The sequence below is a fragment of the Rhinolophus ferrumequinum genome, chromosome 14 (genome assembly GCF_004115265.2).
Source record: "Rhinolophus ferrumequinum isolate MPI-CBG mRhiFer1 chromosome 14, mRhiFer1_v1.p, whole genome shotgun sequence".
Taxonomy (NCBI): Eukaryota; Metazoa; Chordata; class Mammalia; order Chiroptera; family Rhinolophidae; genus Rhinolophus; species Rhinolophus ferrumequinum.
Window position 1 is genome coordinate 13,759,471 of NC_046297.1, and position 24,174 is coordinate 13,783,644.

General features: G+C 35.9%; 1 protein-coding gene across 1 annotated transcript; it reads left to right on the forward strand.

Annotated features, from left to right (window-relative positions):
• Positions 1-336: 336 nt before the first annotated feature.
• VCPIP1 (valosin containing protein interacting protein 1) lies at positions 337-22,335 on the forward strand. Its single transcript, XM_033125871.1, has 3 exons — positions 337-3,234; positions 12,517-12,603; positions 21,362-22,335. The coding sequence occupies exons 1-3, from the start codon at positions 522-524 to the stop codon at positions 22,228-22,230; spliced, it is 3,669 nt and encodes a 1,222-aa protein (XP_032981762.1). The 5' UTR covers positions 337-521; the 3' UTR covers positions 22,231-22,335.
• The last annotated feature ends 1,839 nt before the right edge of the window (positions 22,336-24,174 follow it).

Sequence of the window (24,174 nt, forward strand, 5' to 3'; positions counted from 1 at the left end):
CCAGTTAAAACTACAACTCCCGGCTGGCAACTTGAGTGACCATCTTCCTTTCTGCCCCTCCTTCCTACTGCCTTCCTCTTCCTTCCCTCCGCCGGCTCTGAACCACCTGGCCTCACGGTATTTGTAGTTCTTTATGTACCTAAGCTCCTAGCTGTCGATGGCCAATAGAGAGGCTCGAAGACTCTAATTCCCAGAAGGCAGAGCTGAAGTTGCGCCTGCGCACTCTCAGTGAGGGCGTGTATGTCCGTGTGTCTGAGGGAGAGAGAGCGAGAGTCAGTGAGTGTGAGTGCGGGTTAGGGTGGTGGCCGTTACGTTCGGGGCAACGGCTAAGGCTTTGGAGAAGTAAGAAGAGAAACAACGTCCGGCGCTTCCGCCTTCGCTTAGGAGGAGGAGGAGCTGGTAGGGAAAGGAAATTGATTCGCCCTGGGCCTGGACTAGACCGAGTCGGGCCGGTGGGGGTCTGGGCTATGAGCCTTTGAGGGTCGCTTGGGACGCGGAGCGAGACACGAGAGCCGAGAGCTATGTCTCAGCCGCCGCCGCCGCCTCCGCTGCCGCCGCCACCTCCTCCCCCTGAGGCTCCGCAGACTCCGCCGTCCCTGGCGGCGGCTGCGGCGGCTGCTCCGGGGGGCCTCGCGAAGCGGAGAGACCGGAGAATCCTTTCCGGGAGCTGCCCGGATCCGAAGTGCCAGGCGCGTCTGTTCTTCCCGGCCTCCGGTTCTGTCAGCATCGAGTGTACCGAGTGCGGACAGCGGCACGAGCAGCAACAGCTGCTGGGGGTGGAGGAGGTGACGGACCCGGACGTAGTGCTACACAACCTGCTGCGGAACGCGCTGCTGGGGGTGACAGGGGCACCCAAGAAGAACACGGAACTGGTAAAGGTGATGGGCCTTTCCAACTACCACTGCAAATTGTTGTCGCCCATATTAGCTCGCTATGGAATGGACAAACAGACAGGCCGAGCTAAGCTTCTCCGGGACATGAACCAGGGCGAACTGTTCGATTGTGCTTTACTGGGAGACCGCGCCTTCCTCATCGAACCCGAGCATGTTAACACGGTGGGCTATGGCAAGGACCGCTCCGGAAGCCTCCTCTATTTGCATGACACTCTTGAAGACATCAAGCGGGCCAATAAAAGTCAGGAATGCCTCATTCCAGTGCATGTGGACGGGGATGGACACTGCCTGGTCCATGCGGTGTCCCGGGCTCTCGTAGGCCGGGAGCTCTTCTGGCATGCCTTGAGAGAGAATCTGAAACAGCACTTTCAGCAGCACCTGGCTCGATATCAAGCCCTGTTCCATGACTTCATTGATGCTGCTGAGTGGGAGGACATTATCAATGAGTGTGACCCTCTCTTTGTACCACCTGAGGGTGTTCCATTGGGCCTGAGGAACATCCACATATTTGGCCTTGCCAATGTGTTGCATCGCCCCATTATTCTGTTAGATTCTCTCAGTGGGATGAGAAGCTCTGGTGATTATTCAGCCACCTTTCTGCCTGGGCTCATCCCTGCAGAGAAGTGCACTGGGAGAGATGGTCATTTGAACAAACCAATCTGTATTGCATGGAGTAGCTCTGGTAGAAACCATTATATCCCCTTGGTAGGCATCAAAGGGGCTGCTTTGCCCAAACTGCCTATGAATTTGCTTCCTAAAGCATGGGGTGTGCCTCAGGACCTTATTAAAAAGTACATCAAACTTGAAGATGATGGTGGTTGTGTTATTGGAGGAGACCGAAGCCTGCATGATAAATACTTACTTAGGCTTGTTGCTGCTATGGAAGAAGTGTTTATGGACAAACACGGTATCCATCCTAGTTTGGTTGCTGATGTCCATCAGTATTTCTACAGGAGGACTGGGGTGATAGGAGTTCAGCCTGAAGAAGTCACAGCAGCTGCTAAAAAAGCAGTAATGGATAATCGCCTTCACAAATGTTTGCTCTGTGGTGCCCTTTCTGAACTTCATGTTCCTCCAGAGTGGTTGGCTCCAGGAGGGAAACTGTATAACTTGGCAAAAGGTACTCATGGACAGCTGAGGCCTGACAAAAATTATAGCTTTCCCTTAAACAATTTGGTTTGTTCATATGATTCAGTGAAAGATGTTCTGATACCAGACTACGGATTGAGTAACCTAACAGCTTGTAATTGGTGCCATGGCACATCTGTGCGAAGGGTAAGAGGAGATGGGTCTATTGTGTATTTGGATGGAGACAGAACTAATTCTAGGTCCACTGGTGGCAAATGTGGTTGTGGATTCAAACATTTTTGGGATGGCAAAGAATACGACAATCTACCAGAAGCTTTTCCTATTACTTTGGAATGGGGTGGCAGAGTGGTCAGAGAAACAGTATATTGGTTTCAGTATGAAAGTGATTCATCTTTGAATAGTAATGTTTATGATGTTGCAATGAAACTTGTTACCAAGCACTTTCCAGGTGAATTTGGGAGTGAAATCCTAGTTCAGAAAGTTGTCCACACTATATTGCATCAGACTGCCAAAAAGAATCCTGACGATTATACTCCTGTAAATATAGATGGTGCTCATGCCCAAAGAGTTGGAGATGTACAAGGACAAGAGTCGGAGTCTCAGCTCCCAACCAAAATCATTCTTACTGGACAGAAAACAAAAACTTTGCACAAGGAAGAGTTAAACATGAGTAAAACTGAAAGAACTATTCAACATAATATTACGGAACAGGCTTCTGCAATGCAGAAACGGAAAACAGAGAAGTTAAAACAAGAACAAAAAGGACAGGCCAGGACTGTTTCTCCCAGTGCCATTCGTGATGGTCCATCCTCTGCACCTGCTACCCCTACCAAGGCTCCCTATTCACCAACAACTTCTAAGGAAAAGAAGATCCGAATAACAACTAATGATGGACGACAGTCCATGGTTACTCTTAAGTCTTCAACAACCTTTTTTGAACTTCAGGAAAGCATAGCCAGAGAATTCAACATTCCTCCGTATTTACAGTGTATTCGCTATGGCTTTCCTCCTAAAGAGTTAATGCCACCCCAGGCAGGAATGGAAAAGGAGCCAGTTCCTTTACAGCATGGTGACAGAATTACAATAGAGATTCTAAAAAGTAAAGCAGAAGGTGGTCAGTCTGCTGCAGCACACTCGGCCCACACTGTGAGACAAGAAGAGATTGCTGTTACTGGTAAACTGTCATCTAAGGAACTTCAGGAGCAAGCTGACAAAGAAATGTACACCTTGTGTCTTTTAGCAACGTTAATGGGTAAGATCAATTTAACTCAGATGGTATTTCTTAATTGTGAATATAATGTGCTGAGTTTTTCTGTTTGTGAAAAAAATCTGTGATCATAAAAACTTTGATTATATATTTTTGGAGAAAATTTTCTTTAGCTTTTTGACAGTTTTTGGGTAGATATTAGTGTGATTCTCTATTGAGTAAATATTAGGAAAACGTAAGAAAGTGAAAGTAGTCCCTTAACTGTCCCCAGATTATTTAAATATAATATAATCTTCTACTTTTTTTTAAATAGGTATGTAATAGATCCATTTAAAGCCTTTTTCATTACTCCCTCCCTTGCCTTTATTGAGTGTGCCCACCTTTCCCCTTTTCATTTTTAAGTTTTATTTTCCTGCATGTCATGTGATTTCAGGACTTCCTGTTTGATGAATTGCAGTTTCTGGTGTTTATGTTTTTTCTGCACTCCCACTAAATAATCTCTCTCCTCCATTTCCTCTCTTCTCCCTTTCCAAGTTCATCACATTTTTCTTGTACATTAGGATTTGTGTTCAAGTAATTTCCTTGCTCAGTGACTCTGTCATCAATTGTAATGAACTGTTGTAACTCATGAGAAATATGAAGAACAGAGGTAGATTTTAATGAGGTTGCTTAAGAAGCATTTCTTTTTTTAATAACTCAGTATAAATTAAAGGAAACTATATTATCAGTAGAATATGTAATTTAAAGCTTAGATGATTTGAGATATGATCCAATGGTGCATTTTTCACATTATTTTTATTTGTTTAATCTATGTTTTAAAATCAGTGTTAATATGCTTTACATAATAAAGCTCAAAGTAGAAGTAAAATTTAAATATATTACATACTAGGAAGGCTGTGTTTTTTGCTGAAATTAGAGCTCTCAACTACAAAAGTGTTCTGGGTTTTGATTCTGTTTTCTAAGAGTAGTAAATAAATATCAGTGGATTGGGCCTTGACCTTCCAAAATGAAGATTATTTATTCCTGGCTTGTTAAGTTTGGGGACCTAGTAGTTAGCAGGAGATCTAAATGACTCGTACGAATTTATAAGTTGATATTGCTGATTTTATTTTGGCAGACAGTCATTGAATTTGGGGAATATATCAAGAAATGTACTAGCAGGCACTTTATGTATTATGTGTCTCAGAGTTTTTAGTGTCTTAGAGACTGCATAGAATAGAGGAAAGATTGTGTGATCTTTGGAGTCAGAAAGACCTAGAATTTGAATCTTGGCTCCACTACTTATTAACTTAGTGATTTCAGGTAAGCTACTTAACCCCCCCCCAGCCTCCTTTATATAAAATACCTTGTAGTTGGTATATGGGGCAACAGTATAATACTCCTAGAACTCTGAAAATTGAGTAACATCAGCACAAAATGGATAAAATGATACATATGCAGAAGGCACTTAAAAAAAAAAAATATTGGTAGGTCTCCCAGGTCAAAAATAAGAAAGAGAAGGTCTTTCTCAATAGAAGATGAACTCTTGAGGGTGTGGCCTGTATCATAAATAATCTTGGATTCTCAGCACCTAGTGTTGTGCTCAGCAGGTAGTAGGCGCTTCGGAATGGTTTTCATTGAATCAAATAGATTGACATTAACATGTCTGCACAACGGCTATGTCGGCAGAAAGGAAATGGATGCTCAGCATTGGACATTGAAAAAGAGTTGAAAAGCAGAATTTGGCACTGTTTGTACACTGCTGTACAAAGGGAAAAGATACATCATCTGGGGTTGGTGAAAATTCTGGTAACTAGGAAGGTAATCTGTTGGGGGCAGGAATATGTGATCAGTCCTCACCATGGCCTGGCAGAAAGATCTGTATCCCTTTGCTGATTCCATATTCATCAAACATCTATTCTGATCACTCATTTAACTTCCCGATGTTAATACAAACATTGATGTACTGGTGACAGTGCGAATGAGGATTGTGTTCCCTTGAAAGGCTGCGTTCTCCAGTGTAGGTTAATAAATTGGCATGGGTGAGATTAGGATCATTAATCTAAAAGTCTGATCAGCATCATGATATATTTCATAACAAAATTTAGTACAATATAATTCTGATTTGATTTATAGTTAGTCACTTTTACTTTTGGTTTGAGGTTTCTAGACCTGAATATCTGAGTACTGTGGACTGTGGACTGCAGTGAGTTCACCAAAATAATGTCTTCCTGTTCTGATCCCTCCTCTTCACCTCCAACATTTATGTCGCTGCCCTTACAAACCACAAATTTCTTTAAATCTTCTACTCCAGGCCCAAAATTTGAGCATAAAAAGAGTGTTTTGCTAATTTTATAGTGGTAGCACTTGAGAGACTTTCTGCTTTAAAGGAATAAGACAGTGCTTGGCCTGTATTAGTCCCTCCATAAATATTAGTTTCCTACCTCTAATTCTCTTATAACTGTATTTGAATTATATAGACGATATTCTTAATAAAAAGTGGTGTGTTTGTAAAATGTCAACTTGGAAATAGTTACATACACACAACCTTATGTAAAGAGTGCTGGGAAACTAGTGATGTTTAGGTTGAAGTGGGCTAGAAAATGAAAAATGATGGCTTATTTGAAAAATTGCAAGTTTCAAAGTGCAGAAATTGCTTTGTGAATTACTTTGTGAGCTAAGCTGCTGATAATGTTAATTTAGAAAATAGCTCATTAAGCTTTATGCTGTTCAAATAGCTGGCTCCTTCTCATTTAGGTTTAGGCTTAATTAAATACCATCTTCTTAAGAGAGGCTTTCTCCTCCTGATCACCTCATCTCAGGGTTTGAGAGCACTCTGAATAGGTCCCCTCTATCATTGTATCCTCTTCATTCCTCTCACAGCACCTATTGCAAGATTTCATTATCTTATTTGTTGGTTTACTTATTCATTTGCCTTCCCCACTGTATTTTAAACTCCACAAACACAGACAGGAGCCTGTTTTATTCACTGATGAAAACCCTAACACCTAGTACAGGGCCTGACACTTACTAGGTGCCAAGTAACTGTTTGTTGAATGAATGAATGCAGATTATTTCAGCAAAATGAATGTCTGCTATGAATTAGACTGTGCTGGAGGTACAAAGATGAATGAGACACAGTCCTTGTTCTCCTAAGCTTACCTGCAGGATTCCAACTGAGGACATCCCATACTTTTAAAGCTTTCATCAACAGATCTTTAGCTTTCTATTCTTTATACATAAAAATTATAAAAAACGTATATAAATACAGGATTGTATATCTTCATTAAATAGATTGACTGCTTGATAGCCAGGGTCAATGTGCTTTTCCTTTCACTGTTTTTAAATAGAATATTTATTAAATGGAATTTATACTATTATTTATTTATATCAACAAGACATTAAGTAAATACATCAGTCTTTTGCTCAGTATGAACCATTCATGGAACTAGTCACTTTGAATTTTATGATGATAGTTTTAAAATATAACAGTGATCTTCCTGTAATTTTTTTTTAAATTTTATTGAGGAATATTGGGGAACAGTGTGTTTTTCCAGGACCCATCAGCTCCAAGTCAAGTCATTTTCAATCTAGTGGAGGGCGCAGCTCACTGGCCCATGTGGGAATCGAACCTGTGACCTTGGTGTTAATGAGCACTGCACTCTAACCAACTGAGCCAACCGGCTGCTCTCTTCCTGTAATTTTTGACATGTTTTAATCTACTTTATCCAGACCACTGGAGATTATTGAACAAGATTTTCAGACTGTAATCTTCATTATTTATATAGTATTGGAGTGACTAACTCTGGTATTACAAAACATGTTATTAAATTTTCTTGTAGAACACTTTTTTGTGGATTTTCTTTTGTGGTAGGTATGGTGGATGGTACATCATCCACCATAAACACTAGGCTAATTTATTTTTTTTCTTAGCAATATATTCTAACTTTCTACTTAATTTTCTTTTTCAAGATATAAAGACAGATTTGTGAAAAATAGAATTTGTCAGTTTGAAGTTGTTTTAATGGAATTAAGCAAGTTATGATATTTACCTCATTCACTACAAAGTTTAGTGACCTTTCAGGAGTTGAGAAACTTGTTTTGATTTTTATATACTTTCTATCTTCCTGAAAAAAACTATGAATTTTTAATACACATTTTTTAAAGTGCACAGTATTTTGTAATTTCATAGTACCTCTTGATGTTATAACTGCCTTAGGATTTTCCAGAATTATATATTGGATTCAAACACTTATGTTTTAGATGATATTGGTCTGAGTATCATTAGTGCATCTTGATTTTTTTTTCTTCAAATGTTGGATGAAGGACAGCTTCAAATCTAGTACTTAATGCATATTATTATTCTTTACATGCCATGTAATAGCTCTTCTGATTGATTTATATAGAGCATATTTCTAATGGAACAGTTAATTTCTAATGGAGCAGTTGATAAAGTTGATTAAAAATAAGTCATATAGATGTATCTTAAGATAAATGTGTATGTTATAAATGGTGATTTTATACTATCACACTTTGAAGATTAAGTTAAATGTTGATTCTGTTCCTTTCTGTACTCAGCTACTTTGATACCTTTTATTTCCCTTCATATTTTTCCATTACAAGATAATATTATTTTTAAAAATTCAAAGAGTTGAAGTATGTATACAATAAAACATAAGTTTTCTTTAACATTTACACACTGCAGAGAGAATCAGATTCTGTATGTGTGTGTACACATTTACACACAACTTTCTGTGCATGTATGTGTTTGATAAATACATCTTTTAATGCTGATGATAACACTAAAAGCTGTACAGACTGGGTACACTTAAGGGACTGAGTAAACGAGAAACAGGCGTGCCATTCTTAGAAACGGTTTTGACTATTGGTAAGATAGATATATTTTTAGATGGGAGGGTCTATAGGAAAGATGGAAAAATGGCAGCAATTCTTTCAGCTAATGAATATCTTTAGGATTCTTTCTAGTAGAAACAGTGCCATGTTCCTGGTTTAAATGTGCATTTTGGTCATTTTATTTTGTGGTCTTAGATACGTCAGTTCAGAGTTAATTTTAGGTATTTTTAGGTAGATTTTTAAAAATGTATTTCATCTGGATACTAGATTTTTGAATTTACTCACTTCATAAATTGCAAAGTAGAAACTTCAAATAGCCTTTTTGCTTATCTAAAGTTAGAAAATTGGTACTCACTTTTTTAAACTCATTTTTAACCCCATGATTGTATTATTAGTAGTAAAAGTTAGAAAAATATAACAATATTTTTAAAAATGTTTCATTTTAATATACTTCTTTTAAATTAAGAAAATTACTTCTTATTGAAGAGGAAAAAACATCAGATAAACCAAAAGGAAAATCATTCCTAATACCACTGTCATATGTAACAGATGTTCAAGTAGGAGAACTGAAAACTATTAGGAGGAAGGATTTGAGGAAGATAAGACGTGAACACAGTTTTATCTATAGTGGCAGTGTAGACGTTTTCTACATTTATACACACAACAATGTGTTGAATATAAGTATTCTGTTGCACTATGAAGGAACAGTTGAATTATAAAGTAAAATTAATTGGAAACTAACAAAAATATGAATTAATTTCGTATTTGCTAGATGCTTTACCAAACTGTTCCTATTCTAATGAAATGGTAAAAAAATAATTCTACCCCACCCCTTTTGTAAGATCTAGTTTCTTAGCAACTTTCAAATTTGTCATACAGTATTATTAACTATAGTCACTATGCTGTACATTGTATCCCCATGACTTATATATTTTATACCTGGAATGTTGTACCTAAAAGTCTTTCCCTTTGTTTTTGCTGTGATTTTGTTTTACTAAATTCATGAAGAGGTACAGATGGTACCGTTAGTTATATTTTATCCATAACGTTGAAGAACAGTTATCATTTAGCTACTTCAGTTAAGTTTTTTTAGGACTTCTTTCAGACATTGTTAAAAGGAAAAACTTTATTTATATTATTCATTTATATACATTTCATTCAACAAAGGCTAGGAGTGTTACTGGCAGCACTGTGCCAGGCCCTGGGAATAGAAAGTCAGATAGGCCACTGACTGTTTCCTGACTCTGAAAAACTTACAGTCTGGAAGGGGAACAGAAAAAGTAAATTAAATTAACCTGCAGTGTGATAAGGGGTATGGTATTCATATATAGGAACAGCAAGGACAGTTGCTACCTGACCACCACTCTAGGGAGGAAGTGACACCTAAATTGAGTTTTTTTAATTAATTAATTTATTTAAACTTCATTGAGGTAACACTGGTTAATAACATTATGTAATTTTCAGGTATACAACATTATAATTCGATGTCTGTGTATTTTATTGCATGCTCACCGCCAAAAGACTAGTTTCCTTTGGTTACCATATATTTGATCCCCCTTTACCTAATTCACCCTCCTCCTCCCCTCTTCCCCTTTGGTCATCACCATTCTGCTGTATGTATCTATAACTTTTGTTTAGTTTGTTCATGTTTCTTTTTTGTTTTATATTCCTCATACGAGTGGAATCATGGTTTTTTTCCTTTTCCATCTGACTTACTTCACTTAGCATAATACCTTCAAGATCCATCCATGTTGTCGCAAATGGCAACATTTCATCTTTTTGATGGCTGAGTAGTATTCCACTGCCTGTATACACCACATCTTCTTGATCCATTCATCTGTTGATGGACACTTAGGTTGTTTTCATATCTTGGCTACTGTAAATAATGCTGCGGTTAGTGGCCTTTGGGGAACCAGAGCAGTTTGGTGGTATTGCTTTATAAAAATCAAGTTAGCATATATGGTGAGAGATGTGAGCTAGGTGAGAGGGCAGGGACTCGTAGAATGCCTTTCATGCTGTGAAAAAGGAGCTTAGACTGTACCATATGGTTTTGGGAAACCATTAAAGGTTCAACTCTGAAGGCTGTGTGGAGGAGGGGTTGGGGGAGAACAAGATTAGAGGGAAAACCAGTTATGAGGTGGTAGCAGTAGTTCAGGCAGGAGACGAGACTGAACCAGGGCTTGTACAAGGGATGGAGAGAAATGCAGTGGAGAGCCCTGTGAGACTGATGGGGGATATCCGTGTCACAAGCCCTGCTTCTTAATCTCTAATCCCTTTCCTTGGTTCTATTACCAGCAGAAGTGACTTCAGGGAAGCATTTGATTACCATAGGAAATAATTTGGCTATTTTTTTTTTTTCTCCCAACCAGTTGTTGCTGTCATGGATTTCTATAAGAAAAGACATAGGTAGTTCTGTCAAATGTGTTGTAACACAATTTGGCCTCTAGTATAGGTTTAATATCAATGGAAAGGCTATATAAGCTTTGAAACAATACACAGGATTCAAAGCCTGGCTCTGCTATTTACTAGCTGTTTGATCTTGAGAGAATTATTTAAGCTCTCTGGGCTTGTTTCCTTGTCTGTAAAATAGGGCTTAGTTGTGATGAGAAAATGAAACTATGTAAAGTGGCTGCTCAGAGCTGGGTAGATAATAGATAGCGGTTTAAATGGTATTTATCCCTCCCTTAAAGCCTCCCTTAAAGCAATAGAGCATGCGTACTCAGTGAGGTCGTATTGCCCTGAAGGGGGTGAAAACTGGTTCTTGGGAGAGGGGGAGGATAAAAAAATCTTACCTATTTAATGAATACAGCTCAGATAGATAGTACATAAACAGAGAAACAGGATATCTTTAGTATTCAAATATCATGGGGGAGGTGGATTAGGAACATGTTTAAAAAGGATCCTTAGGGGGAGGTTATGAAAACAAGGTTGATAAACACTCCAATAAGAGTTCTTATTTCTTAGAGTTCTGCCTGCTTAAGCAAGAAATAGTTGGGTATATAAAGTACTGGAAAATGTCATTTTCTTTACTGTAGTATTTAGGTGGTCAGTTCTGAGGAATTCACTATTTTGGTACCTGTTTAGTTTTTTACCAAAATAATTAAGTGCTACCATAAAATTTTAAAATATATTTTCCAAGTAAATGATATCGAAGCGTATTTTATGAAATACTAAAGTACATTTAAGATAACATTAATAACTAAATGAAAGGTTATCACCACAGAAATAATTTATCCAAGTGAAGTTCCTTCAACTTAAATATAGCCATATTCTGATGGCACTGTATCATTAGTGAATGAAGTGTGTAAGTAAATATTCTAGTTAACTGAAACTTTAAGTGTCAGGCTTTTAAAATTTATATACTTTAAACTGATAAACTGAGCATCTTCAGCCAACTGCCATGAAAATTCGCATTCCTGTTTATAAATGTGCAAAGGGGCTGGAGTGCTGTGAGATTGTAGGTATGTAGTAATTACTTCACATCATCAATAACCTCCATTCAAAGCCCAGATCTGATAGTATAATCTACTAGTAGGAAAGATAAAAGTTAACTTTTCTTTGTTAAAATTAACTGAAAATAGTCCAGATTAGAATAGTAGTACTGCACATTATCAGATTAGAAAATAATGAAAGTATAAAGAAACCAAACAACCACATTCCACAAACTAAAAGTAACTTTTAATGTTCTTTCCAATTTTTATTAACTTCTTGACCAGTGATTATCATTCTTAAATTTTCATTTGAAACTTCTTATTGAAATAGGCACTGTCAAAGAATGTTCTTGAAAAAGTGTTTTTGTGAAATGGTGGTTTGTTTGTGGATATTTTGTGGACTTGTAAAGGTTATTCTAATCTTCAACAAGTTATTTTCCCGAAAATTTTCTATTTTGAAAAGACCACTTTGGAACAACAAAATACAATATAATTATCTTCAGCCTACCTATTTACTTTTCTCCCTAGCCCTTCCATCTGTTTTTATTTGGTTTTAACATAAATATAGAAAATACAATTTTATATTACACTTTTAAAAATTATCTTTCTGTAACCTTTTCTGTTGGTCTAGTCCAAAGTTGCAAATCGTTTCCTCTGAGCTGTATTGAGTTTTCAGATCTATTTTGTTTAATATCATCAGTATTGACTCGTGTAGTTTTAAAGATATTTCTGAATTAGTTCCTACATTTAAAAACTGGGAGAATTCACATTAAAACCCCAGATTTCTGGGTTCTCTTGAAAAACCGTATGATCTTCAAACATTGGGCCTACACTCTTCTATAATAACACTTGGCAGTGGCTGCTGCCTTCGCTGGGCCATGCGTCTTCTAGTGCGCCATAACCCCGCCACTCTGTGTCGTGTTGTCTCCCTGTGCTGTGTCAGTCTGCGTCACTCATTTAGGAGGTCTGCCTTGCAATCTCTGTAAAAGGCTAATCCCTTTTAAAGCAACCTTGGGTTGAACTCTTGTTTGCTGCTAATACTGAATCTGTTTTTATTTTACAGGAGAAGATGTATGGTCTTATGCAAAAGGGCTTCCTCACCTGTTCCAGCAGGGTGGCGTTTTCTACAATATTATGAAGAAAACCATGGGTATAGTTAATTTCTGATTTTATTCTTAGATAATATCTTCATTCCAGCTGTTATAAGGTTAAGAAAGTTCAGGTAGTATTCTTCTAAAACTATTTCCAATGTTAATTGTAGGTATATATTCTTCTTTAGCTGTTTGCCTAGTTAAAATGGATTATCCTGATAACGATCAGCTGTTTTCTGCTGTAATATTACTAAAAATATCCTATCACTTTTTTGTTCCTATTTTCTCGTTTAAATTATGTATATGAGTCTTAATAGCTAAAGAGAAATTGTGAAATTAGAAGCAAATCTGGTTGTAAGGCTGGTGACTATCCCAGAACCAGATAAGATAGTATTTTGTTATTGTTATGTTTTGGCTGTGATTATTATATACCTCACTGCTTTCTGGATTTTAGAAAACAGCTCATTTTACATTTAACTTGTTTTCACATTGTCTGTGCATTGTTTGTAAAAATATATATGAGTATATAACTATCTGCATAGTTTTAAGGTCTTAAAAGAGAAGATGCCAGTCTGTGTGTTTGGTACTCATATGTATTTTTTCAAAAATTTTATGTGAATGCTTTTGGCCTCAGACTTTATCACTCTGGCTTGTGTCCCTTCTTCACCTGCTGAACCTCAGTAGACATTAAGTGCTTAATCTCTATTTTATGGTTTTTATCTCTTCCTCCCTTTTTTTCATTCTTACGCTTTCCAACTTGGCTACAATAGAACTGTTCAAGCATATATAAAAGTAACAAGAATAATATATAATAAGCCCCTATCTACCCAACACCCAGCTTCAACAATTATCAGTACATTTCTACCCCCATCTCAACTAGACTATTTTAAAATAAATCCTAGACATAATATAATATCATCTGTAAAGAACTTCAGTATGTATATATTTTTTCTTTTTAAAAAATAACCACGATACCATTCTCATATTTAAAAAATATGAACAATAATTTTTCAAATGTCACCAAATATCCAGTCAATGTTTAAATTTCCTTGATTTTTTTTATCTCAAAAAAAATTTTTTTTTTTTTTTATTCAGGGACCAAAGGATGGCTTTCTCCCTCCCTTCCTTTTCTAAGACAGGATTATTAAAGCATAATTAGCGTACAGTAAAATTCACTTGTAGGTATAAAAGTATATAAATTTTGACAAATATATTCAGTCATGTGACGACCACCACAATCGAGATGGAGAATATTTCATTCAAAAAAGTTGTCTTGTGCCCCTTTCTAATTAATCCCTTACTCTTATCCCCAGACCTTCACAATCACGGATTTGATTTATTTCTATATGTTTGCCTTTTTCATATCACCATATAAATGGAATTATATAATGTAACCTTTTGTGTCTGGCTCCTTTGATTTAGCACAGGGGTTGGCTAATTATTGCCCATGGGCCATATGAGGCCCATTGCTTGTCGTATATAAAGTTTTATCTGAACACAGCTGCACTCATATTTACGTATTGTCTATGGCTGTTTCAAACTACAATGGCGAGTTGAATAGTTGTGACAGAGGCTTTATGGTTTGCAAAACCTAAAATGTTACCATGTTGCTGCTTTACAAAAAAAAATTGCCAATTTTTGTTTTAGCCTGATGCTTTTGCGATTCATCTATCTGATTGCATGTATTACCGTAGTAGTTCATTCCTTTTTATTGCTGAGTGGCATTCTGTTGTATGTATCACATTTTTTAAACTCTATAACCAATTGAAGGACATTTGGGGTTTTTTTCAGTTTTTGGCTACTATAAATAAAGCCACTAAAAACATTTGTGTATAGCTCTTTGTGTAGACATATGTTTTTACTTCTCTTTGGTAAATACCTGGGAGTGTGATTGCTGAGTCATATGGTAAGTATATACTTATCTTTCTAAGAAACTTCCAAACCATTTTCAAGTGGCTGGGCCATTTCCTATAGCACTGTATTAGAGTTTCAGTTGCTCTATATCCTTGGCAGCACTTGGAAGTATGTTTCTGTTTTAAAACCATTGTAATAGGTTTATAATACTATTTCATAGTGGTTTTAATTTGCATTTCCTTAATAACTAATGATACTGAGAATCTTTTAATGTGCTTATTTGCTATCTTTTCTATCCCCCATTTTCAGTTGAATTGTTTTGAGTTTTGTTTGAATTGTTTTGAGTTTTGAGAGTTCTTAATATATTCTGGGCATATATCAGTTATTGGATAAGTGTTTTGAAAATATTTTCTCCCAGTTTGTAACTTTTCCGTTCATTCTTTTAACAGCATCTTTTGAAGAGCAGAGGTTTCTAATTTTGATAACCAACTTAACAGTTTTTTTCTTTTATGATTTATACTTTTTGTGTCCTGTCCAAAAAATCTTCGCCTAATCTAAGGTCAGAAATTTTTTTCTTCTATGTTTTCTTCTAGGAGTTTTATAATTTTAGGTTTTATATTTAGGTTTATGATGCATTTCAAGTTGATTTTTTTTATATGTTGCAAGGTATAAGTCAAGATTTTTTTTTTTTATGTATGGATGTCCAGTTGTTCCAGAACCATTTGTTTAAAAAGCTATACTTTATCCATTGAATTACTTTGATATTTTTATCAAACATCAATTGACTGAGCGGATGTTTTATCAAATATCAATTGATCGGGCGGACGGGTGGCTCAGTTGGTTAGAGCGGGAGCTCTGGGCAACGGGGCTGCAGGTTCTATTCCCACATGGGCCAGTGAGCTGCACCCTCTGCAGCTAGAGTGAAGTCAGTGAGCTGCTGCTTAGCTCCCAGGTGACCAGATGGCTCAGTTGGTTGGAGCACGTCCTCTCAATCACAGGGTTGCTGGTTCGACTCCCGGGAGGGATGGTGAGCTGAGCCCCCTGCAACTAACAACGGCAACTGGACCAGGAGCTGAGCTGTGCCCTCCACAACTAAGATTGAAAGGACAACAACTTGACTTGGAAAAGTCCTGGAAGTCCACACTGTTCCCCAATAAAGTCCTGTTCCCTTCCCCAATAAAATCTAAAAAAAAAAAAAAAGTCAATTGACTGAACTATATACTTGAGAAGGGTGAATTATATGCAGTGTTTAGACGTTTATGTAGCTTATGAAGTGATTCCCCCAAAAAAGTCTAGTACTCCCTTGACACCATACGTAGTTATTACAATATTAACTATTTATTCCCTATGCTGTACTTTCCATCCCCATGACTATTCACTGATTTTTTTGTATGTTGAAATAACTTTGTATGGTGGATTCAAATTGCTCATATGTTGTTGAGTGTTTTTGCATGGTTTCATGTGTTCATGTTCATGAGAGATAATAATGTTATGTAGTTTTCTTGTAACGCCAGTTTAATCAGGGTGGTGTTGGCTTCATAGAATAGATTTGGGAAATGTTCACTCTTCTGTTTTCTGGTAGATTTTGTAATAGTTTTGATATTAATTCTTTCTTAAATGTTTGGTAGAATTCACCGTTGAAGCCAGCTGTGCTTGGAGTTTTCTTTGTTGGACAATTTTTAACTACGAATTTAATTTCTTCTTTTTTTTGTTAGGAAACACTTTTTTTTTTGAATTTTTATTGGTGAATATTGGGAACAGTGTGTTTCTCCAGGGCCCATCAGCTCCAAGTCGTTGTCCTTCAATCTAGTTGAGGAGGGCGCAGCTCTGCTCCAAGTCCAGTCGCCATTTTTAATCTTTTGTTGCTGGGGGCTCAGCCCACCATCCCATGCGGGAATTGAACCCGCAACCTTGTTGTTGAGACCCGCGCTCTAACCAACTGAGCCATCCGGCCGCCCACGAATTTAATTTCTTAAGAAAGTTATCCCTAATAAAAGTATCCCTTTCTTCTTGAGTAAGCTTTGTTAGTTTTGTCTTTGAAGAGATCTGTCCATTTCATCTAAGTTATGATTTTATTGGCATAAAATTATTTATAGTATTCCTTTGCTGTCCTTTTAATGTCTATCAGGTCTATAGCTCTTTCATTTCTGGTATTATACCTCTCTTGTTTTGTATCTCTTGTTTTGCTGACCAGTCCAGTTAATGGTTTATCAGTTTCATTGATCTTTCCAAAGAAACAGCTTCTGGTTTCATAGGTTTTCTCTATTGTTTTTCTGATTTCAGTTTCATTGATTTCTGCTCTTTATTTTTTCCTTCCTTATGCTTGTTTTGAGTTTAATTCACACTTTCCTTTGTAGTTTCTTTAAGGAGAAACTTAGATTATTGATTATAAATTTTTGTTTTCTAATATAAGCATTTAAAGCTATAAATGTCTCTCTGACATCCCCTTTTTCTGCATTTTATTATAACTTTCCCTTGTATTTTAACTTTCCATCGTTCACTTCATTCTTCTTTGTGAAATATATTGATATCACTTAATGGTTTTTTAAAAGTTTGTAATTAGGATTGTGATAATGGGGAAAATAATAGTTTTTTCAACAAATGGTGCTGGGACCATTGTATATCCACATGCAAAAGAATGAAGTTTGATCTCTTCCTCCTACCAAATTCAAAATTAACTCAAACTATATCAAAAACCTGCATAGAAGAGCTAAAACTAGAAAACTCTTAGAAGAAAACAGGTGTAAAACTTTGACTTTGGATGAGGCAAACAAAACCTTAGATGTGACACCAAATGTACAAGCAACAAAAGAAAAAAGTTAAATAAAAAGCAAACTTTTGTGCTGCAAAGGACACCATCAAGAAAGTGAAAAGACAACCCACAGAATGGGAGACATTTTTTGCAAATTATATATCTGATAATAGATTTGTATCTAAAACATAAAGAACACAGCAATAAAATGGCAAATAATCCAGTTAAAAATGGACAAAGAATCTGAATGTATATTTTTCCAAAGAAAATATATAAACAGCCAATAAGCACATGAACTGATGCTCAACATCATAACTATCAGGGAAATGCAAAACAAAACCACAGTGAGATAGTACTTCACTCACTGGCATGACTGTACTAAAAAAAGACAGATAATAAGAACTATGGGCAGGATGTAGAGAAGTTGGAACCCTCATACACTGCTGGTGGGAATGTAAAACGGTGCAGCAGCTTGGGAAAACAGTCTGGTAGTTCCTCAAAAGATTTAACATAAAGTAACTATACAACCCAGCAACTCCACTCTTAGGTGTATACCCAAGAGAAATGAAAACATGTCCACACAAAACCTGTACACAAATGTTCATAACAGCACTATTCGCAATTGTCAAAAGTGGAAACAACGCAAATTACGATCAACTGGTGATTAGATAAATAAGATGTGGTATATCCATACAATGGAATATTATTTGACAATAAAAAGGCATGTGGTATTGGTACATGCTACATGTGTGAACTTTGAAAATAGTATGCTACATGAAACAAGCCAGTCACAACAGACCACATATGTATTGTATTATTCCATTTATATGAAATGTCACAGAGTAGGCACACCTAGAGAGACAGAGAGTAAATCAGTGTTTGCCTAGGACTGTGAGTGCGGTGGGAGGAGGAAATGGGAGTGACTGCTAATGGGCTCGGCGTTACTTTTTGGAGTGATAAAAATGTTCTAGAAGTGATTGTGGTGATGGGTGCATGACTGTGACGATACTGAAACCATTCACTGGTACACTTAAAATGGGTGAATTATATGTGAATTGTGTCTCACTAGAACTGATACATTTTTTCAAATGTTACCTGTGGTTTTTATCCTTACTAGGAGCTCTGGAGTAAAAACATCTGAGATCAAATTTTGGTTCTACCACTTACTCCCTGCATGACTTCTTAGTTTCTTTATTTGTACAGTGGGTATGCCAATCTCAGGGTTGTTGTTAGGATCAAATGAGATTGTGTACATAACGCATAAAGCAGTTAGCAAAAGGCCTGGTACCAAATAAATATTTAATGTTCCTTATTATTGTTATTAGAATTCCAGCCGTTATTTGCAGAATTATTTAAAATTCTGTTGACTGTAACAGGCATTTGAAACGGATCATCATCAGAAAATTTTATCTTTCGAAATACAATTTCTTCTAATATTTGTGGTAAAAGTCTTTCTTTTTTTTAGGATAAATTCATGTGGCAAATTATTATTAGCCTGTGGTCAAAGAATCAAAGCCTATCAAGTCCTCCTCACTCCCAAACATAAACCGACACCCTCCCCAAATTGGAAAACAACATACTTCTCTTACTTTGTCCAAATCCACTGTAACAGATAGAGGGTTATATCTATATTTGAACAGAAATACTGCCCAATATAACTAAATGAGGCTATTAATATTCATATTCTTTATATTTGGAAAGGTATTTTAAAATTAATTTGTTTATAATATAGTAAGTTTCCTTGTAAGTCTTTATACAGAGATAAATGTAGAAGATGAATGGCAAATTCAGTTTTAATAACTTTAACAAGTTATCCTTTAACTTACAGTGTTCAGTTTTGCTTGTGTTTGAACTTTATAAAAATGGAATGCTATATACATTGTCCTTGACTTGCTTCTTTTATGTAGTAATCTTTCATATTCATTCATGTTGATGGGTTCAACTATAGTTTGTTCATTTTCACTGCTGCATAGTACTCTATTGTATCATTTTAATATAATTCATCCATTGTTCTCCTGATGTACTTGTGGGTAGTTTCCAGTTTTTTGACATAAGGAAGAATGTAGCTGTAAATATTACCATGTTTCCCTGAAAATAAGACCTAGCTGGACAATCAGCTCTTAATGCGTCTTTTGGAGCAAAGATTAATATAAGACCTGGTATTATATTATGTTAATTATATTAATTATAGTATATTATATCATATTATATTATACCCTGTCTTATAGTAAAATAAGACCGGTCTTGTATTAATTTTTGCTTCAAAACATGCATTAGAGCTGATTGTCCGGGTAGGTCTTATTTTCAGGGGAAACAGTAATATACATATCTTTTGGTATATATGTATAATGGAATTAATTGATATATGATATAGAAATTTTAATACACCTTGATTCTTAAAATTCAGAGGACTAAAAAGTTATATTAAACCTAAATGATTATGCTTAAAGGGATCACAACACTTAAAAGTATTTGCATTGATTTTTAAATACGTACTTTAAAGTTTTTAAAAAGTAAAAAGTCTACACACTGTAGAAGTGGCAAATAGCACCTATAATTTTAAAGTATTTGTCTTATACATACATTTTTGGCATGATTGTAATTAATAGTACTTAGATTTGTTTCTTGTTATTTTACCATCATGCACATTTTACTGTATATATGAGGTATCATAGTTCTCCTATTTATATCAGTATTAATAGCTGCATATTACTTCCATCAGGTAGACAGACTATAAGTTTCTTAACCATTCTCTTCTTCTTGAAAGCTTAGATGGTTTCCAGTGTTTCACTGTAAATAGTACTATGATGAACATGTGTGGGACTGTGATTCTTTCCAGGGATAGCCAAGAGAAAGCATTACAGCAGCCTGGAAACAATTACAAACCCTTTTTGATCTAATAGAGGAATTAACTACTGATTGTCTGATTTGTATTAGGCACTGTGGTATGTGCTTTGCATGTTTTCTCATTTAATCCTCAAATAATTGTGAAATGAGTACTATACTCATCATCATACTTACCTGATTGAATTATGATGATTTGTTGGTTTTTGTCTCCTAAGAATTACATTACATTTTTGAATCTTCAGGGTTTATTTTAGTTCCTGGCACATAGTGAGTGTCAATAGATGTTATCTATTAAAATGAATGTTTAAAGGCTTTGCCTAAGTGGATCCCTGACTTTACCATTCAGAATTCTCTTTGCTACCTTTGTTTCCTGGGCCGTGGTTTACAGATCTCTGAGGTAGGGATTAGTAGACAGTAAACTGATTTCAGGGTTGTTAATTTTTGTATGTCTATTTTTGCTAGTTATATGCCAAAAATGTGCCAAGAGAAAATTCTAGTTGAATTTTTATTGATACTTCACTTACCATTGAAATGAATATTTATTTGAAATTACTGTATGTTATTTATTCATCTGTAGTTAGCTCTTTGATTATTTGGAATACTCACAATGAGATACATTAGAACCACTCAGTAGCTTTTTTCAGAGGACTAAGGAACTATTCTTAATAACCTAGAAATATGGTGAAGACCTAAATGCCCACGAAGTATTCCATAGTTCACTCATCTTCCCCCCTCTGAATTTGTATAGAACTTACTAATGATTCCATTTCATTTTTAACTATCTTGCTTTTACCTTTATATTTTGCCATAAACATACCCATATGCACCATATACTCATTAAAAGTTCTCTACTTCATGTTTTTTTAACATAGAAAATCTATGGTTTCATAAAATTTGAAAACTTCTTATTTTTGCATACTTGGAGTATACTTAGAGTGACAAATTTAAAATGCAAGGATATTGGATAGTTTTTATCATTTAGCCATATTTGCTTTATGTCTCTCTATACAAATACATAGGTAATATATGTATATATTTTGCTGAGCCATTTGAGGATTAATTGAATGTGTGACATTTTGCTTTTAAATATTCAACAAGTGTCTTTCAAAAATAAGGACATTCTCCTATGTAAGCACAATGCAAAAATGATATTTTTTAAACATCCTTTGGAGAACTATTTTAAGTTCTATAGTGATGTTTCTTTTTTATAATAGTATTAAATTCTATTAGTAAGTAGATTATTTTCTAATTAATTTGTTTTAAAAGCTATCTCTAAATTATTATCGAAAATTCACTATTTCACCTATAATTGTCTTTACTTGTTAGTAAGATTTTAATGTTAAGTATCTCTTTCCCTTCTTTAGGTATGGCTGATGGCAAGCATTGTACTTTTCCGCATCTGCCTGGCAAAACCTTTGTCTATAATGCTTCTGAGGATAGACTGGAGTTGTGTGTGGATGCCGCAGGACATTTCCCTATCGGTCCTGATGTTGAAGACTTAGTTAAAGAGGCTGTAAGTCAGGTTCGAGCAGAGGCTACTACAAGAAGTAGGGAATCAAGTCCCTCACACGGGCTGTTGAAACTAGGTAGTGGTGGAGTAGTGAAAAAGAAATCTGAGCAACTTCATAATGTAACTGCCTTTCAGGGAAAGGGGCATTCTCTAGGAACTGCATCCGGTAACCCTCACCTGGATCCAAGAGCTAGGGAAACTCCAGTTGTAAGGAAGCATAACGCAGGGACAGACTTTAGTAATAGTTCCACTAAAACAGAGCCTTCTGTATTCACAGCTGCTCCTAGTAACAGTGAGCTTATTCGAATAGCTCCTGGAGTAGTTACAATGAGAGACAGCAGGCAGCTTGATCCTGATTTGGTTGAGGCCCAGCGAAAAAAATTGCAGGAAATGGTTTCTTCTATTCAGGCTTCAATGGACAAGCACTTGCGGGATCAAAGTACAGAGCAGTCACCATCTGATCTTCCTCCAAGGAAGGGAGAAGTTGTGAGTTCTGTGAAGTCTGGGACTCTTCAGACTGGCTTACCTGAATCTTTTTCTTTAACTGGTGGCACTGAAAATTTGAATACAGAAACAACTGATAGCTGTGTGGCAGAGGCACTGGGAGCAGCATTTGCCACAAGGTCAAAAGCACAAAAGGGAAATTCCGTGGAGGAGCCTGAAGAAATGGATAGTCAAGATGCTGAGATGACAAACACAACTGAGCCAATGGATCACTCTTGATTGAACTAGAGGCTAATAAAGGCAGAATGTTTATTGTGAATATGTAATATTTGTTGGCTGGGCCACATAACTTGATTAGTCATTAAAAATCTTGTACGTATATAATTCAAAGATTATATCTTGTTATTCAGTGCATGACAGCAAGTGTGTGATTGGCAATAGCTTTTAATATACTGCTGCCTAGGCTGGCTCTGAATTCCTATCAATTAGTTATTAGATCTGCTGAGATGAGTTTCTTCCATATATGTGGTTAATTGGAAGTTCTTTGTAATTTTAATTTCATGAAAGTCTTAATGTTTCAAACATGAAAATTCTCTTGCTAAATATGTTTGATTTCTGAAAAGGCTAGAACTGGAAGGGAAGGAGATTTTGCTACTGTTGATGTCATCAAGGTAACCATCCCACATATTTACTAGAATGTCAAAGATTTATGTAAATTTGAAGGTTATCTGAACTAAATAGTATCTTAAAATTCATGAAAGGATTTATTAGACACTGGTATCCTGACATTTCTGTGAATGTAAACACATTCATAGAGATATGTATTCTTGGTGAAAATATCTTGAGAATAGAGTGTAATCATAAAAAATTTTGCTGATTTGAGCAAGATTAGGGGTAAAATATTTATTCTAGAATGATAAAGTCAGTGTGATTCAGTGATGTTGCTGTCTGAGCCAACACAGCCCATGGAGTGCTCTGTGGTTGATAATCTGTTACCGTTAGGTTTTGAATCCTGGCCTGGTCAAGTACCACCGAGGTGTTGTTTTTTTTGTTGTTTGTTTGTTTCCTTTAATCTTGCAGAAAAGTTGATTGCAAAGAGTGGTAGAAAATACAAAAATAATGGTAGCAGTAGTTAATCTCTAATTTTCAGAGTTTGTCCGATTTACAGAAAATACATAAATAAGAATCTTTATGAATGAGTTACATTGTTCTACAATTTTGATCAATGGTATTTAAGCTTGTACATGCTAAGTGTCTTTGACCCCCTTTCAACCAAAACTATTTCCTTTTTTCTTCCAGTCCATAAGGTTTTCTTTATTTGTTGGCTTCACTTGGATTTGGATGCAAATTTTACTGCATCATACCCTGATCAAAGGGTCATTTGCTTAAATAGTGTATTCATCAAATCTTTGGTGCCAGTTTCCACAAGCAGCAGCTTTCATGCTTATTCCTTAAAGACAAAGAATGTTTAGCCTGAGATTGATATTGCACTATTTTATCCTATTCTGCAAATCTGTATTCTGAAATGTACATTTCAATCCATCTTTTTCCTCTGTTCACTGAAATTAAGTTGAATTTGAATGGATGAAAGACAAAATATATGTTAATACACTCTCTTATGTAGAGCATTCAAAGCCTGGCTGTCTCTGTTTGCACGTTACAGATGCAGAATTCTGCATTCTAAGAAAATGTAGCAGAAAGGTGTTTAAAAATCTCAACCTTCTGATTCATAAGGAATATAGACAGTACTTTAACTTGTTTCCAAATAAGGGAGGTTTTGGTTTTCTTTCTGTGAAAGTATCTCTGACTGAATCCACTTACTAAATGGAACTAGTCCATTTTGAATAAGGAAAGAATGGAGAATGTAGAGATTTGCAGGTGATACCAGAACAAGATATATATTTGAGTTTTATCACATCACATTTTTTAAACCATACTTTATCTCCATTCTTCTAAATTTCAAGTATCTTTCTCTATATGTGAATAGCAGGAAAATGTACAACTTTTATATTGTGCACTAGTTTTGCATAAAGAACTGCAGTACCTAATAATATTTCCCATTTCAGTTAGTATAGGTGACTCCTGTGTGTCTTAAACTAAAAATTACAAATATCACTAACCACTATAATTATTTTTGGCTTTTTCAGCCACTGAAAAATGCCCTCCCCCCCTTTTTAGTTTAAATACAAGAAAACTTTAACAAGCAAATGCACTGCTTCTAGG